This window comes from Patella vulgata, chromosome 7 (assembly GCF_932274485.2).
Source record: "Patella vulgata chromosome 7, xgPatVulg1.2, whole genome shotgun sequence".
Classification (NCBI taxonomy): domain Eukaryota; kingdom Metazoa; phylum Mollusca; class Gastropoda; family Patellidae; genus Patella; species Patella vulgata.
In genome coordinates, this window is record NC_065885.2 from 30,688,660 (window position 1) to 30,708,327 (window position 19,668).

A 19,668-nucleotide genomic window follows, 5' to 3' on the forward strand; every position below is an offset into this window, starting at 1 on the left:
CCGTCCATGTAGAGGTCACGATTTTTATCCGATTTAAAAAAAACGTGATATATCACCATTACACACTAAGATCTTGGTTCCTTTTGAGATTCGCGTATATCCAAACGTAACTTCCTGGATTATGGCTCCTGATTGTTCGAAAAATCGCATTTTTAGCTTGCAGATTCTCTAGAGGTCACAATTTTTTTTTCAGATTTTAAAAAACGTTTAAATATTTCAGCAATTCCACCATAATGAGGGTTGAATTCGAATTTCGGGAAAATTGAAATGAAACTGCCCGACAAAATGGTCACTTTTTGTATGCAAATTGTGTAAAAGTATGCAATACGAAGGTTGTGGACCCTCTTGAGGTCACAATTTTTATCTGATTCTGATGAAACTTAAAACATATCTTTATATCCCAAAGATCTCAGTCCTTTTTGATATTTACGCATTTCAGAGCATAACTTTCTGGATTATTGCCCCTGATTGTACAAAAAATCCTGTTTGTTTTTAGCTTGTTCTCTATCCATCTCTTGCAAAATGTGGGCGTATCCTGCCTGGCAGCCGCTGGTTTTTAAACATTATAGATGTTGATGGCTAAAGGGGTCTTTTCAGAGATATACCCATGGTACTCCTGTTTACTCAAAGGAAAAATTTGGAAATTAAATTTTTCTAAAAGTGTGCAAATGTATATACAAGCTATAAAATGAATATACAAAAATTAAGTGTTTACTTAGTGAAACTTCATTTAAACTCCAGTACATTACAAGCCAATCATCCAACTCAGACTGACAAACCCATTTTAATAGTCCTATGTTTTCTCTTCCTTTGATGAGAATTTTACTCATGCCACTGCTTTTACAAAAAACAAAAATCCATTTACAATACATTTGATTTATTATGAGAAACCATTTCTTTTTAAAATCCAAATCTTTGGTTCAATTCTTATAGAGATCGGCGGAAAACGACGAGGCATAAAGCTCATTCCAGCAAAACCATGAATGGTTGATTGTAGAGTATGTGTCGACTGATAAAGTTTATTATTATTGTAATCTAAATCTGTTGCTGCCAGTAAAAGATGAGTAAATTTATTAACAGCTGGACCAATTGGTGGTAAATCTTCTGATTTATTATATCTGAAATATAATAAGAAATAGGTTTCAGCAGAAAGATGGAATGTCACCGAAGTGTTGTTAAATCTTCATATGATATATCCATCCATAAAGAAAAAGAATAACTAGTTTTAAAGTTCATAAAATCTTGCACAAGGATTTGAGTTCTAGGATACAATTAAACCTAAACTAAGATGTGAAATTTTGCAACTGCAAAACTAGAACATTTTGCATGTACCGGGACTGCACGTATTTAAGCCCACCCGTTATTTAGCCCATGGGCTTAATAACGGGCAAAAAAAAAACGTTTTTAAGCCCACGTGGGCGTAAATTAGATTATTGAATTAGAGTGGTCTCCCTTAACGGATGTTTGCTGAAACGTGCTATCCATGGAAAATCTCAGTCAGTTTTATATGCTAAGTGCTGTTAGGGGCGTAAATTAGATTATTGAATTAGAGTGGTCTCCCTTAACGTATGCAGATCAATCAACACTCATTATTTTTGTCCCTTTGTCTAGATAGCATTTCAGTGCATATAGCCCATTTGATATATATATATATATAGAGAGAAATAGGGTTTAACGTCCACTCAACACAAACTAGGTCATTTCGGGACTAACATATGGTTTAATTTTATTTCAATAATTGGCTTGCACGTAGGGGTCTTTAGCAGTGGGAGGAAACCAGAGGACCCGGAGAAAACCCACGAGGTTGGACAGACGACCCTACTCCTTGTCGCGTACAACCGGGGATTCGAAACCACGCCAGTTGACTCAATGACAGGCCTTATGATACAGACCCCACCCCCCCATTTGATATAGGGTTTCCCTTCATAACTTTGCTATGGATAGGCCAAATTTTACTTGTTATGATGTACTATCATATAAAAATCTATTCAACAAAATATACGATAACATGAAGCAGATAAAATAATCCAAGGCTTGTGCAATGTTTCATTTAATGCTAGTGCTAGTCTATAAGTGAGGGTAACCTCTCATTATAACATAAAATTATTCTTTAACTGTGGTATATTATGTATATTAATTATGTAGTTTACAATTTATTCAGTACAGTATTTACATGTACATATATTTAACCAATAGTTTTGAAATTTAAAGCTACTTACACCCAGTTATTGTTGATTTGAGTAAATCTTGTGATTCCTGTCTGTGCACTGAATACATCAATATGGACTTTGATTTTATCTATAATCGATAAAAAAAGATATAGATCTTGACTATTAAAATTTTTTTTATTTTTTGAGAATAATTCTCTATTTATGAACATACAACTTCTTACCCATGAATTGTTGATTAATTTTGATTAAAAACTTATAAATAGTAAAGGTGATTACGATAATCTATATGTTCCATGTTAAACCAATTTTAGTGTCTAGCTGTATACTACAAATATTATGCTTACTGTATTGACAATTGTCTTTCAACCATTGCTGTTTTAAAACCTATATTTATATAAAAATTTACCTCTTGAAAAACTAACATTAAAATCACAAAATTAAACTTAGAAGTACAGTTTTTAAAATTGAAAACCTTGCATTTTCATTTATAAAAGTGTGACAGTTGAAAGCTGTGAGTATATATACCTGATTTATTTTCTAGAGTATGTAAAGTATATAAAGAATGACCACCAGGATAATTATGATGTGATATATAGAGAAAACCACTTGTTGCCATAATGTTACCAACTAATAAACATATACCAAATAAATACATTATGGACTTCTTTCTTTTTATCCATCTATAATACAACAAATATAATAATTATTACAAGTCCCACTCATGCAATATGTCTTAACTGAAGCATCAAACTTTATCTGTAATTACATATACATTTCTAATTACTATCATCTTCAATATATTTTGTTTTATATCACTTGAACACTTTATAGAACAACCATCCCTTTAAAATACATATATATAATTTAGGGCAATAGTAGATCTTTATATATTCTAAAGGAATGGTATATCTAAGATATATTTCTTCATTCGGAATACATAATATAAGCTAGCTGGCTGCTCTGAATAGGTGTCTTGCGAAGTTATAGGGCACATAAACAATTATACATAAGCCATACAGTTTTATATGGAAAAAAAAAAATAGACATAGAAACATATACTTACAAATAATGAAGAGCAGCTGCAATTGCAACATTGAACACTGGGAAGGTATAGATGATAAATCGTAATTCTTTATGTGGTAAAAAGGAATAGAGAAAGATAAAGAGAATGGCTGGATAGATTAAATATCGTGTTCTTCTATCTATTAAAGCACCAAAAGGTACCAATACAAAGGTGACAGATAAAGCTCGTAACAGTGCTGAATAAAAATACCATAAAAATGGTTGAGTCTATATTAAGATTAAGGACTAATAATATTACAATGATCAACCATGATACTAAATACAAACATCATGATCTACTGTTAGCTATATGAACTTGCTACAGGGCAACCTACAGGGTCCCCTCAGATGAAACTTGCAGTATCAAGTGTTCCAGAAAGAGATATGCATGCACTGTTCAAACAGCTATAAATGGCAGAATAAAAAAAAATGACTTAGGAATATGTAGCTACAATTATTGTACAATATAACGCAGCACTTATAACATTCAGCCAGCAGGACTTTCAAAAACTGATGATTGAAGTATTTGTGATAAAAGATTGATATTTTTGACTATCTAAAATACAGAGAAAACATAGTCAGGGGATTGGCAAGTCTAATATGCTCACCAGCAGCAAAGTCATCAGAGAGAGAGTGAGAAATGGGGTTTAACGTCCACTTGACACAAACTTTGTCATTTTGGGACTAACACATGATTCACTTTTATTTCAATAATTCGCTCGCTTGTAAGGGTCTTTAGCAGTGGGAGGAAACCGGAGGACCCGGAGAAGACCCACGAAGTTGGACAGGCAACCCTACTCCTTGTCACGTACAACCGGGGAATCGAAACCATCCCGGTTGACTCAATGACAGACAGTATGATACAGCGCGCATGTGTTCTAACCATTCAGCCATCCAACCCCCCTGTGCTAGCTCTAATACCCATGTCAACAAATCCTGCACTGCAAGTATAAAAACACAAGCTTTAACAAACAAAATGTTATGATCTGAAAATCAATAGGGTTCTTCTATATTTCAAAAAATCTGTCAAGAACTCTGACCTGTATCACATTCACAAGCTGTTGCCAGACAACAAAACATACGCCCACACTGAGCAGCTAAGTCGTCTGGGGGGTCAACAAATATTGTCCCATATTTTTTCTTTTGTCAGAACATTTACAACACATGAAAATCTGATTACAGGAATGTGGACATATATTGCAGCTGTACCGATGCTCTTGTTTCTTTTGTCAGTAATGAGATCACATGAAAATCTGATTACAAGTAATAACCCATGAAGTTATTATCAGAAAATATTAGAATTTGTTTCGATTGTTTGTCTCATGGCATGACCTTAAACAATTTATATTAACTTTGGCCTCTAGAGCGTCCACAAGAGTTTTCAAAGTGATCAAGGATCTTAACTCTGGCAGTTGAAAATGAATAGGATTTTTTGTCTCATGATCTTAAACACTGTGAATAAGTTTAAAGTCAATCAGATTTTAACTTTAGCCTCAAGAGCTTCTACAAGATTTTTCAAAGAGGTCAAGGGCCATAACTCTGGCAGTAATTATTGGAAATGGTTAAAAATGAAAAGGCTTCTGCGTCTCATGATCTAAAACACTGTGTACAAATTTAAAGTCAATCGGATATTAAATTTAGCCTCTAGAGCTTCAACAAGATATTTCAAAGAGATCAAGGGCCATAACCCTGGCCGTATTGATCAGAAATCGCTGAAAATCATTAGGCTTCTTCGTCTCGTGGCGGGTGTGTGTGTTTAGCAAGAATTTGACTGACTGATGTACATGCCCCTAATATGAGTGATGCAGTCAGGAGTTGAGTACCTCTGCTGCGAGTTTTTTAGGGGACCCGGGGCATGCCCCTCCCCCCTTGAAGATTTTTGGGGTAATCTATGGGGAAGATTTTTACAGAATTCTGATGGTCAGAAAACACTTATAACATGAGTAAAATAAGATTTAATGTTTCTACTGGGATCTTAAGTTCAGTATAATTTAAAGATTTTTTACATGTTTCTGAAACAATCTTACGCCTTAAGATAAAACTATGCTTCCAATAACTTCTTATCAACTATCCACTAATATAATTCGTATGACAATCAAGAATATATTTGAAATATCAAAATCTTCGTAACAACCTCTCTCAATTGCTTAGACCAACATACTCATAACAAAATAAGAGGAAATTTTTTTTCCCCCAAACATTACAAGTTGACTAGGTTATCTTATACTACACTTTTACAATTAAGGTGTACGGATTCACACAAATACATATATTAAGAAAGAGTTCGCGAGAGAATCATGCAAAATTTAAAAAAAACGGCACAAGCGGAGTCGGGCGATTTTGACCAAACTTTGCAGATTTGGTCATTGGGTACCCTGTATACCCCACATGAAATATAAGGGTCACCAACCTTGTAGTTACAGAGAACCAGCTATGGCCATTTTAGAGTTAAAAACCCGTCATTTCAAATATTTCCCATACATTGTCTATTGATTTTTTTTTTTTTAATTATCTTTTTTATGAATGATCATGTGTACTACTTCAATATATATTAAATTTTTCCGAAAACATTTGAGGCTATGAGGAATTTATTTTGAGACGTAGTTTTTGCTATATGCTAAAACATATAAATTTCATGATGCTATATCTTACCCACTGCGGGGCTGAGGACAATTCTATTAATAATGGAAGTTGAGGACTACTAATACTAATATTTCGTTTTGACAAAATGACTGGCACGGATTTCTTTCATATTAAATTTGATGGTCGAACTTGAAGAAATTGACTTAATTTTTTACATCATTTTTCCAATAAAATCATTCATTGCCTGGATTATTAGGCCTGATAATGCCCCATGCAACCGCCTTCCAGCAACTCTGTGTAGGGCCGGTTTAGATGATTCGGAATTCCACAAGGATCAGTCCTTGGACCTGTCCTTTCTGTAATGTATACAAAGAATTTGGGACAACTAATCGATAATCATGGTTTCTAGGACGACATTCTTATGCAGATGATACACACCTGATCGCAAGTTATTCCCTTTCAAAAACTGTTTCATTCCCTAATTATTCTGACATCAAATTGTGTACACATGACATTAAAGATAGGATGACAAGAAATATGTTGAAATTAAATTTAATTGAATTAAGTAAATCAGAATGTATTTTATGTGGTCAAATACACATCTGAAAAATACAAGTTCAAATGATGTGGTTATACGAGATGCAATATTTTTACCATGAGACACTGTGAAGAGGTTAAGTGTCCTCTTGGGGTCCAATTTGAGCATGGACAGTCACATTAGTGAAATTTGTCGAAACTGTTATCTTTGGTCCAGGAACTTTAATAGCCAGGAAGCAGCTGCTACACTTATATGTTCTTTGGTATTCCCAAAGATTGACCACTGTAACAGCGTTTGTTAGTAGAAACATCTAGTGCCAATATTAAAAAAAATCAACTTGTAGAAAATACCGCAGCTCAAATTCTTACCAGATCATCAAAACACTCTCATATTACTCCTGTTCTGAGTTCAATCTATTGGCTGCCAATCATCTTCAAAAGTCTGTCTTTGACGTATCAGTATGTGAATCATTCACAGTGAATGGCTTAGCTCAAATATACTTAGCTAACTTTATGCACATACAAGTTCCCTCGAGTAACCTCCGGCCGAACACACATTCATCAGTTTTGTTGCTCAAGGTGAAAATTAATATCATTTTGATACGGATCGTGCTCAGTGAAAGCGCCTAAACTGCGTAACAATCTTCCAGAGATCATTAAATCATCTCAAACCCTTTCTTGTTTTACAGCAAGACTTATCAAGATTAATTAAATTAATTTAATTGTATGCGCAGTGGACATGCTTCTGTACATGGAGTAGGTGCGCTATATAAATGTACATATTAATATTATTATTATTAGTCAGGCCGAAGTTAGATTTGCACTCCAGCATCCAAGATGGCGGATGAAATCAGCTGTTCATTTTCCCGTCTTTTGCACAAATAAAATGCGGTTTAGTAGCCAGTTATCCGAAAGAAACTATAATAGCATATTCCTGAAGCAATAGCCAGAGAAATGCCGCTCTGGCCATTGCTGGATTGACTTCTGATACTTACGGTTTTGGGGGAGTGTGTCTATTCTTCCCGTTCAATCAAATCGCTCCTAAGTAAAGTCTTTCATTTAATCTGGGGTCTTCCCTAAAACTTTGGACAGTGATTTAAGGTATTAAAAAAGGTGTAAAAGTATTGTTCGTCTCCAAACAGTATTGTTTACATTATAGCCATGTTGATAACCTCGTTTTTCACGCAATTAGTTTTTCTGCAATATTCTGCTATGCACTGGTTAATTGGGCGTAATAAATTTCGTGAATCATGACGTAACGTTATGTTAACATATTTGAAACTGTTTAAACCAGAATGATATTGTTACGCAGTTAGGTATTGGTTGTTAATCGCACTATTGACGAGTCATAATTTGGAACAGAAATTTGCTTTCATTACGGCAGTGTTGAGTGGGATTAGGTCTAATCAAATTAAACACTGCAGGGAGTATGCTAAAATAGTGACCTTACGCTCATATACAATTTGTTTTTTGTCTTTTTGAAATATCGCTTGATTCGTTTATGAAGTATAGACAGATGTATATGACTAGTACGCTATTTAGTTTTTACGATTTGCTGTTGAAAAATTCATCATCCTTCTACTAGATCATGAGGTTATATTGCCGAATTAATAAAATGTTGACAAATAGTCTAAAGGGATTAATTGTATTTACCAAGAGCTACACTTTTGGCATTTACAGTAAATTAAGCTTTTCAAACTTCATCGTTTGAAAATTTTAACGGTGTAATTGTGAGCTCAGTTTTCGTGATAAGATACTTATTGGATAGATAGATAGATAGATAAATTTTAACGGTGTAATTGTGAGCTCAGTTTTCGTGATTAGATACTTATTGGATGGATGGATGGATGGATGGATGGATAGATAGATATATAGAAAGATAGATAGATAGAGAGATAGAGATAGATAGATAGATAGATAGATAGATAGATAGATAGATAGATAGATAGTAATAAGTATTTGTAGTTTTGATAATGGAACATTTTTTAAACTTGAATTTTTTGATGAAAGTATATAATCTGCGTTTATATTTATTTGTTTATTTCTATTTTTATTATGGCTTGCTCTTAATGGAACTGGAAACCACTTTAATTTAGTTTCAGGTGCCATGTTACACTTTTCAGTGTGTAAATAAAGCGGTTTATTTTTCGTCATTTTTGTTGAAAATCGTTATTTTTGTACAAAAATGGAAATTATTTACTACTAAACGGGTCGAGTGCTACCCAATTTTTTTCTTGATCTTAATACTATAGATCATTGCCTTTTCAGTCAGCATTCCAAAAAAATACTTAAACCCGCAGTGGGTGAGATATAGATAGAATAAAATGACATACCTAAATTGAGCTATTTTTGTACCTTGCAGCAATAAGTCCCTATACCAAAAACCGTGCCATGAAAATCCATCAAACTTTCAGAATGTATACTCACTAACCATATCTAATACGCTATAAAGTTTCAATAATCTACTCGCCGTAGTTTAGTTGTACAAAATTATTGAAAAGTGGCCTGAAAATGATGATTTTTTGGCTTTTTTCGGTCTTAAAATTTCAAATTTTTTTCTACGCTCTAAAAATGGTTCGATTGATCTAAAATTGTGGCAGTGGGGTTTGGAGGGGTTACCCATCATATATAAAAAAAATGGTGAAAATCGGTCACCCATCATGTGCCGGTCCCTGCATGGTTCTCTCGCAAACGCATTCTTAAGTATTTGGGATTATCCCCTTTTATTTTGGAATTGTTTGTTTACCTCATTAATGCATTTAGTCTGAGACTGACTGCAGTGAGCACTTATTTTTGAGACCGACTATTTTTTTTTTTCCCCTCGACCGACTACTTTTTTTGCTCGGGGTGCTGGAGGTGTTGGGGGAGGGGGGAGGGCACATTTACACCCCTGAAAGTCTGTTAAGAAATTTGTCCAGGTGGTAACAATAATATACAAAGGATACACCCCAGTTTGAGGATTTATTTAGAATAATATTATACCACCACACTTCTCCTTCTGGCCACAACCATCTTCTCCAGAACCAAGAATCAACTAAAACAGTTAATCCTGTAGAAAAAAACAAAAACATGATAATAGAATACTTTATTAGACTTTGGTCTGTGAAGAAAAATTCAAACTAAATTTAATCTACATTGTTCCTCCTGAAATTGGCACAGGTATAGTGGCATATTTGTAATATGAATTTGTTCTTTTTTTTCATAACAAAAATTGTCAAAGTAAAATGTATTTTCACATCCACTTCTGACTTACATCAGGCTACAAAATACACCCATAATGCTAATTTATGATACACAATCAATATTCGTAAAATACTTACCTAAAAGAATTACTGCTGCTAGTAGAGAATGAGCTATTAGGTGAGCCAGATATAACCACTTGAATTTTCTTAAGATGATACCTGTCATGAACAAGGGAGCCAAGAACAAAAACAGTTCTGAACGATAAATTATAATTGATGCACCTGACAGCCATATAAACAAAACATCTTGTTCACGTAACCAGGCAGACAGAGCAAACAAAACTGAAATAAAAACCGAAACATGATTAAAAATCTGTTACATATAGTTGTTTTTATACAGTAAATGGTTAAATTTTGATCAGATATAAATATATATATATATAATATATATATATTGTGCTACATATAATATTTCTTTGAGAAGGACTTCCATTTAGCTTGACGCTCAAATCTATTTTCTCATTTAAAAATGTTTTCATTTGCCGGAAGTGGGCAGGCAAACAGTTTGGGTGTTTAATCATGGTGTATTTAAAACTGATCTCATAATTTTCTACCCCCCCCCCTTCCCCAAATTGGAAATTATGTGATGATGTACCTGATAAAATCTGCTTCTGTTGTATACAAATAGGTATTACACTTACAGATTATGTTAAATGTACTTTTTCTAAAAATTGAAACTCAATTGAGTTCCTTCGTATTGGAGTTGATAATAATATTATTAATGATATGTGTTTCTGATGGATTAGATATTGGCACATACATAAACTTGTTAAATTTTTAACAGATTGGGTGCATTCCATTTTTGATTACCGTATTTTTCGGTGTATAAGGCGCACTTTTTTTACCAGGTATTTTATTTTCTAGAGGGGGTGCGCCTTATACATAGTATTAAGCAAATCTTGGCTTTTCTGTGTGTCAACATCGAGGTCTGAAGTTGATCATATCGACAACAGCAATAAAGATGGCGGCCATTTCCCATACCGATATCCCGTATACCGTTAGTCATAGACGACAGTGGCAACAATATGGGTCAATAGCAGTTTAGTGTTATTAAAATATCTGCAAAGATATCGTAAATAATTAGATGACATATTTTTCTGCTATTCCGACATTCCGATGTCGTCTTTTCTCATGCAATAAATATGGCGGCCATTTAAGATACGGTATCGGCTTTTCCGTATACCGTTAGTCATATTTCTATTATTCCGGCTTTTCCGTATACCGTTAGTCATAAACGACAGTGCTAACAATATCTGCAAAAATCTCGTTAATATTTCTATTATTCCTGCGTATTTGATGACATATATTTCTGCTAATCCGTTTACCGGTACAGTTAGCCACTGTCGGCAATCCAAACAGTGTGTCGTCAACGGTGATATCAGTCAAGTTGACGAAAAGGCGGGGCTTTCGACAGACAAAGAGTTTTCATTGGCTATTAGAAGGGTAATTTCCATTGAGCACACGCTCATTATACCATAGGCTATGGGTATTGTCTGTTACAATGACAGCGTGTTTTCTTTGAGCAAGACTGTCTTTTAGTAACCGTTTTAAGTTACCGACGGTTTTCATTCAACATGGATTCAGTGATTGGCCCATTGTTATAATTTACCGGTATAGTTAATTATCTACCAGTGAGTTGTTATCGTTTTCTTTATGAAGTCGTTTGTAGTTGACAAAATCATTGTTTCTTTGATTGGTATTAAAAATGCTATTGTATTATTTTACCGGTATAGTTAATTATCTACCAGTGAGTTGTTACCGTTTTCTTTATGAAGTTGTTTGTAGTTGACAAAATCATTGTTTTTTTGATTGGTATTAAAAATGCTATTGTATTATTTTACTGATAGATCTAAATGACTACAATCTGGGTATTGTCATGACGCGTGGAGTGGGCGGGGCAACAGACGCTATCGTTTGATTGTCAGTTGTTTGCATAACTTGGAGTAAACTGGAATTGTTGTTTCTCTTTTACCGGTAGTCTGGATTTAAGTTGTGAGTAACTGATCATGATATATTATTTCTACAGGTATTATTTAATTTGTTTATCATCAAAACCGATTCATTTATCACAGACAATTACTCACGAATTTAACACGATGTAATAGACGGCCATGTTTGTTGTGTTGCGGGACTTGAATGACAATTTCACTACCGTACGAGCAACAGAATTACAGCTGAAAGTTATGCAATAATGCAATTGCGTGTTATAATTAATATAAACAAATGTAACAAAAGCAATTTATTTCATAAAGAAATATAATTATATAAAGCTTGATACGGCTAAATATCGGTAATTATTATAACTGTAAACAATAGAGTTTGACCTAGTTACTGGAGATCGCAGGTGGATTTGAGTCACATATGCTATGGCACGAGTTTCACACGCGCTGGGAAAGGGTGCGCCTAAACCACGCATATTTTTTTTTTTCCTGAAACACCTCTGCCAAAGTCGCCCTGCGCCTTATCTACGCATGCGCCTTATACACCGAAAAATACGGTATGAGGAACTTGATGGAGCTTCTAACTGATCTTTAAATAAATTGGCATAATATCACCCAAGTCTCAAGTAAGGTAACTCCAACCTTTGAAAACATTAGCATCAAACGAATACCTTGAAAGGATAAAGATGAATGTGATATTGTACATCTAATATACTTGATAGGGTGACATTTTCTACAGTCTAATACTAACCTAATGCCAGGGCAAATACATTAGGTAGTGGTCTTGACATGTAAAATACAAAATGAAATTGAGTTAAACTGCATATTATCAACCATAATTTAACTCCTTTTCCAAACTTTGTACCCACAGCTCTTGTAAAGGAAATAAAACCAACAGCTACAACCATACCAAGCCAAAAACGAACTGTAATAAAACCAAGCAATACTGATTATACATAAGACAAAAAAACAAAAACATTTGTTTCAGGGTGATTGATATCTGACACTTTGGATTGACAACTTAAACATAATTCAACTCATTGTAGATAGGGAAGAGATGTATGCCTCAGCCATCACTTTAAAGCATATCTCAAGATATGGAGAAAATATTTGGTGGGTTGAACTGGGTTCATAAAAATATTAAATGTTAAATTTATCTGAAACATACATTATGCAAGAGCTAAATCTGCCTATTGCATGTCTTTCTTTAGGAATGAAATGTTATCTAAATAATTAGACATTAATTAACTTATCCAGACCATAATCAACTCTCGATGTCAACGCTAGCCTGTGATATTTATTGGAGTATGATCCGATTTGCTGCTCAACTTCATTCATGATTTAATCATGAAATGGATAATCAAGACTATATTTTTATCATACCAACTTTTGTAATAATGATCAAGGCTAGACCGAAATTTCAATCGCTTAATTCTTGGTTCATAGTGGATCAATTTTCAGCAAATTGCCTTTATATTATATAGATTTTAACTATTATAGTGAGAACTGCCAGCTCTTTATCTACTCTCCCATAATGTATCTTTAAGTATAGAATTGTCATTTACATGGAATCAATGTCAAAGGAGCTTGAGTACACAATCATAAATTTCAGCATATTTATTGGTAGATAAGTCCAAATAGAATTGTGTATTTTTCTGTTTTATTTGATCTATAAACACACCTAATTTTCTAATGCCTTCTAGTTAATCTTAGCTAGATGTCTTAAAATAATGTGATTGTGCACAAAATTCATTTTCTATTAAAACACATACTACTACTGGTATTTTTCTTGATTGATACCTTTCACCATAATTATGAAAGTTCTATTTTAAAATTCATATTAATGTTTACGAACCATGCGCAAGAGTGTTGTTTGTGTCCTTGATCATTAACTAACATGTATATAAGTTACTATGGAAAATAGTACCTGTACTCCTTTTTCACAAAATACATATAAAACTTACCTATGTATTGACAGAAGAATTTATCTAGGTATAAGTTTTGAGAGAGTGTAACCATTGGAGCTGATAAAAAGGAGATGACTAGTGGTCCGAGAAAACTTCTTGGAACAACACCAGGGAATTCAAGGTGATCATACTAAAACAACAAACACAAATAAGTCAAAATAAATGTTGAATTAATATGCTGAATACTGTAAACAATAAATTAATGGGAGCAGTGAATTAATGCTTGCAAGAAATCAATGTGCTAAAAGCAACCTACATGTATCACCATTTGCATTAATTTCCTTTTCAATACAAGCCTATTCTGTAACCAAAAAATATTAAATTAAGTGTAGCTACCAAATAAAATGAATAGATCAGTGATATCTCAAAATACATTTATTACGACCCTCTTCATATCACATCAATGCAATGATGCATTAATCTATTGTTTACTGTACACAGGATGGCTAAAACTGCTACATGTATAGTATAAAAGTTCATATTTCAACACATTAGGTAGAGCTAATACTGGCCTAATTAGATCCAGCATATTAATCTGATAAGGTAGCCGATAATATGGCAAAATCTATGCATGATTGACGAGGTGCAATGCACTATCTGTCGGGCCAAAAATTGGGACAAATAATATATGTAGCTCACCTGTTCAATATCAAGTTTATGAAAGAGAATGTCATGTATGGCTTGAATATTAAAACTTTCTTCAACTTTGGTATAAGGACAAATCAGGAGGTGAACAATCATCACACCAATAATACTTAATTCCTCTATAAAAACCATCCTTACAATATCTGAAATGTAAAAATATTACATTAATTCAGTTATATCCCAAACCAATAGTATTTTCTCTCGGCTAAATTACTTTTAATGCAACATGTTCACGAGTCTGTGACTATCAAAGCAGGAAGTAGAACCCCTATTAAAATTTGAATGTCTCATCCCTCTTTTTGGATCTCCCAATGTTTGAAGTATTCATAAAATTATATTGGCATAGTTAAAAAGATAGCTGTCATGCTAGACCTATATACATGTATCCATTATTTGTGTGTATATCTGTAGCCTTATTAGTATTTAAAATATTTGAACTGAAAGACAAAGGGTGGAAAAATGCAGAATTTGCGTTGGTTTTTTTTTCTTTACCATAATACCTGGGGGGGGGGGGAACGGGACGGGGATGGCCGAATGGTTAGCACGCGTGTGCTGTATCATAAGGTCTGTCATTGAGTCAACTGGCGTGGTTTTGATTCCTTGGTTGTACATGACAAGGTGAAGGAGTAGGGTCCGCATGTCCAACCTCGTGGGTTTTCTCCGGGTCCTCCGGTTTACTCTCACTGCTAAAGACCCCTACGTGCAACCGAATTATAAAAATAAAATTGAACCATGTGTTAGTCCCGAAATGACCTAGTTTGTGTCAAGTGGAGGTTAAACCTCATTTCTCTCTCTCTCAGTACCATATATATACAGAACAGAGAAATGAAATAGTCAGTTAAGCTTCAGTTTTTTTGCAGTTCTAAATACTACTTGTTGAAGTAGTTTAAAGATCTACAATTTAGAGAGAGACCCTAAAAAGGAAACGAGACAATTAGAACTAGAAGGATGATGCAACAGCTTCTTCTACTTCTAGCGTCATTCATGAAGTTCATCCAATCTTTCACTCCAGACTCCAGTCCAACACTAGTTCTGGGTTCGGGAGGCTATGTGTGAGGCTTTTATAATTAGACCACATTTTAAATCATATCTGTACAGCCGATAAATACCATCTACAAATGAGTACAACTTTAATGTTTTCAAAGTCATGGTACGGTACCTGTAAAACATCAATTCTGTTAAAATATTTTATTTGCGTTCATGGGCGCAGACATCTTGTTTTTAAAATCCACTCCCGGAGAAAATTACAAAAATGCAAAGCTAAATCTAAATAAAAAATAATTTACATTTCTATTCAGTGATGCCAAATATAATTATAAAAATATATTTTACAATATCTGAAATCCTACTATGAAAAGGTAATTCTAGAAAGCAGTAAATCGATATTAATAAATATTACTTCGTTTTGTAAAAATAATTCTGCAGTTCGAAATATTATTTTGGTTAAATTTGCCTCGATTTCAGACATAAACACAAATTGGAAATGGCGTCTTCAGCTTTATCTGAAGATGAATTTCATCGTTTACAGGTATCCACGACAATTCTATTTGCAATTTCTTCAGTACATTATGGTGGGATGGGAGTTGAATTCATTGTCCCGATAACCAACCCTCTGACAAATCCAAAAACCCGGTTTTAATAGAATGACAATGTCAATAATGACATTTAAATTTATTTCATTAATGAAGACGGCACAACCCATTTTTATACGTCCACATTATTGTCGTCTCCAGATTCCGTCTGGACGCCCGTCCGTATGTTCGTTCACATTTTATTTTTGGACACACAGGTCACAATTTTTATCTGATTTTGAAGAAACTTGAAATATAGTGTTTATATCTTGATATAAGATATTCCCATTTGACTTTGTAGAATCGGACTGGTGATTGTTCAAAAAGCTTGTCACTCTAGAGGTCATAATTTTTATCCGACTTTGATAAAACTTAAAGTATATGTTTATATTCGAAAGGTCTTTGTTCCTTTCAATATATTGATGCATGTCGAACCGTAACATCCAGGATTAAGGTCCCTGATTGTACGAAAAATCGCTTTTTAACTTGTTCTCTGTCCATCTTTTGCAAAATGTAGGCATATCTTGCATGGCAACCACTTGTTCTTGAAGTCAGAATTCGGAGTCACACTTTTGACCTTGCCATATATAGATATTGAGGCTATGCCAAACTATTCTGAAGATTTGGTTTTGCTTTATTATATCTGCCCATTGATACAATACCACGGTGTCACCGTCTTGACAAACCTTAATTTATGCCACTCTCTATTTTTACCGATAGTCTGGAACACTACCATGATAATTTTTGTGTTTACATATTCGACAATTGCTAAAATGTATCATAAAGTCTGTCATTGAGTCGACTGGCGTGGTTTCGAATCCCTGGTTGTACGTGACAAGGAGTAGGGTCGCCTGTCCAACCACGTGGGTTTTCTCCAGGTCCTCCGGTTTCCTCCCACTACTAAAGACCCCTATGCGCACGAATTATTGAAATAAAATTAAACCATATGTTAGTCCTGAAATGACCTAGTTTGTGTCGAGTGGACGTTAAATTAAACCCCATTTCTCTCTCTCTCTCTCTCTGAATATTATTGAATAGGCTATCCCAAATAGCCTTATTGGACGTTTTGCAGGTTGGAGTTATTAAAATAAACAGTGGCAGTGCGTACATGTTGCCTGCAACATTGTTAGTTGATGATAATGAATTTCTCTTGTCGAAAAATCGAAATCTATGGAATTAGGGTTGGTAACAGGTGTTCTGTTGTATAAAAAATGGGTCACATAATAGTAAATATGTACCTTAAAGGTCACCTAAAAAGCTTCATAATTTTTTTTTAAATAATGCAAATAATTATGTCAACATATCCTTTCCATAAATTAGCTTATAAAACAATCCCAAATGTCAATGTTATCTGTCGCAACTTTCTGCCAATAAACAAGCCGTGATGTAATTTTAGTCCTGCTCATAGAAATATAGACAGGAATATGAGCAGAAGGACTAAAATTAGGTCACAGCTTGTTTATTGGCAGAAAGTTGCCAATGATGACCGAGGCTAGGCAGAAATTTCATTCGCTTAGTTCTCGGTTCATAGTGGATCAATTTGAATGAAATTTTCAGCAAATTGCCTTTACTTTATCTAGTTTTTAATTATTATAGTGGAAATATAGCTCTAGAGACCTAAATGCCAGTAAATGAAATTTTCACATTGCAATTGTATTCCGACCCAATTTTTGTTTAACTAATGGAATTGAACTAATAATGTAATATGAATAAGTCTTGATGACCTTTTTAAAATTTATTTTATTACAGCTACAACTGTTAGAGTTAAGAACAGCTAATTATGAACTGGAAGGGAAATGTAAAAAATATGAGAGAGGTATAAAATGAAATTTAGATGTACTTCATTAAATTGATGTGTAATTGTCTGTTCTTCAGGTTTTCTGAAAAGTAAATGTCTAGTTTGCACTTATAGTATATCTAATTATGAAAGTAAACCATGTCTTATATTCAAGGTACATGTACATATAACAAGTTTAATGCTGAATTTCTATTTTTGTCTTATTTCTGAATATTTTTGTTTTATAGAACTAACTGTGGGCCAAGAAAGGGTTGATGTATTAGATAAAGAACTTACTAAGGCCAGTAAGGTGGGTTATGATATTACTTTTACAGACTGCAATTTGAAATCTTTGATCTAGAATTTAGTCATTTGTCTGTGGAACTGAATGCAAGAATGAGATAACAATTATGCACAGGATATTCATTGAAAGTTTCAGATCAAGACATTTAGCCATTTTTCAATGATTGTTGCATTATGTAATGCTGATGCATTATGTAAGAATTAGACAAAGAGCTGGTCATTCTTGCTATACTAAATGACTTTACTTTATTCTGTACGAAGTTATATGAGTTTTTATATGCCCACATTGAAATGTAGTCTATATTGTCGTTTCCCCTGTTGGCCCGGCCGGCCTACCATCCAGCGTCCACAAGCTCTAGAGGCTAAAATTAATATCCTATTGACTTTAGATTTATAAACAGTGTTTAAGGTCATGAGACAATGAAGCCTATTGATTTTCAGTGATTTCTGATAGTTACTGCCACAGTTATGCCCCTTGATCACTTTGAAAAATCTTTTTGACGCTCTAGAGGCTAAAGTTAATATAGTATAAGGAATAAATATGCAAAGTTCCAAGATGATCCATTCAGAATTTCAGCGTTCAGACGATGAACACAAAACTTGGGCGTGGCTCTGCCCCCCTGAGGCTTGGATTTGGAACAATATAAATAGGTACAACCCTATTGTGGATAATAATTGAAACCTGTAGATTATTTACTGACAAAATATTAACAAAAAGTGTATGTGGCACCACCCAAGCGGGGCGGATTATGCACCAAAATCAATTTCATTCTCTAAAATATTTCTGACATGGCTTCTTTAATCCGGTGGATATCTTCAAAACTTAGCGGTAGATTCATGAATTTGTCAATTTCATTGGATTTTGTATTTATATTTAATTTGAAGCAAAAATGTATTAATTGCTTTAAATTGCTATAAATAATGTACACAGTATCCATAGACAACAATTTGACTGTTTTTTCTCTGAGATAACTTCTGTGGGGGCAGGATTTGAGATGTCTGATTTTGTAATTTTGTGACGGTGAATGATTTCTGTATATTTGTGATCTATTGATTTTGGAAAATTTTCTTTATTTTTATTTGTCTATTGTAGGTTATTAATAAAAGCAAAAAGACAAAGGTATGTTATTTGTTGTCAAAGAAGGAAATGTTGTGTCTGAAATGTTTGTAAAAAAAAAGTAACAGAATGCATATTAACCAGTACGTCAAGCTCAGACAAGAATAATTTAAATGAAAAAGGCTGTTGTTTAGACAGTAATAAATTCTTTGAAAATTGTAGGAAGTAGAATTATTGATGCAAGAAAATGATGGTCTTCAACGTAAGCTACACAGTCAGGAAGAAGAATTCCGTTTACAAAACCAAACATTAATGCAAGAATTATCAACTGTAAGTTAAGAGATGACTGTTTTTTCCAGAAGATTTAGTGGTGTAAAATTTCATATTTCTCATTGCTTGAATGCAGTTTTAAATTTATGTACTATTAGCAGGATACCCGGCTTCGCTCGGGGGTCATAACTCCGAAACCGGAAGTGGTGGACTAACGCCACCTGGTCTATGTTACTCCCCGGTCCGAGCTTCCCCTATACCCCAAATTCCAGACTCGGAGCAGACCTAGTGTAGCCGCCAACCCCGAACAGGCCGGCTTCGCTCGGGGGGTCATAACTCTGAAACCGGAAGTGGTAGACTAATGCCACCTGGCCTATGTTACTCCCCGGTCCGAGCTACCACTATACCCCAAATTTCAGACTCGGGCCAGACCTAGTGTAGCCGCCAACCCCGAACAGGCTGCCTTCGCTCGGGGGTCATAACTCCGAAACCGGAAGTGGTAGACTAACGCCACCTGGCCTATGTTAATCCCCGGTCCGAGCT

The 19,668-nt window shown here is 34.2% G+C and overlaps 2 protein-coding genes across 3 annotated transcripts in view; one reads left to right on the plus strand and one right to left on the minus strand.

Annotated features, from left to right (window-relative positions):
* Positions 1-860: 860 nt before the first annotated feature.
* Positions 861-15,379, minus strand: LOC126826883 (dol-P-Man:Man(7)GlcNAc(2)-PP-Dol alpha-1,6-mannosyltransferase). 2 transcript variants are annotated; one of them, XM_050555990.1, is made up of 10 exons: positions 15,307-15,379; positions 14,142-14,290; positions 13,500-13,632; positions 12,287-12,460; positions 9,674-9,877; positions 9,299-9,402; positions 3,235-3,461; positions 2,697-2,851; positions 2,220-2,298; positions 861-1,118 (listed from the first exon to the last, which is right to left on the minus strand). In XM_050555990.1, the coding sequence occupies exons 2-10, from the start codon at positions 14,277-14,279 to the stop codon at positions 881-883; spliced, it is 1,452 nt and encodes a 483-aa protein (XP_050411947.1). In that variant the 5' UTR covers positions 14,280-14,290; positions 15,307-15,379; the 3' UTR covers positions 861-880. The 2 variants fall into 2 exon arrangements, with proteins under 2 accessions (XP_050411947.1, XP_050411946.1); XM_050555989.2 differs by lacking the exon at positions 15,307-15,379 and adding an exon at positions 15,089-15,171.
* A 235-nt stretch (positions 15,380-15,614) lies between these two features.
* The window catches only part of LOC126826874 (GRIP1-associated protein 1), a 56,016-nt gene continuing 51,962 nt past the window's right edge, over positions 15,615-19,668 (plus strand). The window contains exons 1-5 of the mRNA XM_050555971.1: positions 15,615-15,675; positions 17,468-17,534; positions 17,744-17,805; positions 18,892-18,918; positions 19,078-19,185. Coding sequence (XP_050411928.1) covers positions 15,631-15,675; positions 17,468-17,534; positions 17,744-17,805; positions 18,892-18,918; positions 19,078-19,185 — 309 coding nt within the window. The 5' untranslated portion in view covers positions 15,615-15,630. The remainder of the gene's footprint in view (positions 15,676-17,467; positions 17,535-17,743; positions 17,806-18,891; positions 18,919-19,077; positions 19,186-19,668) is intronic.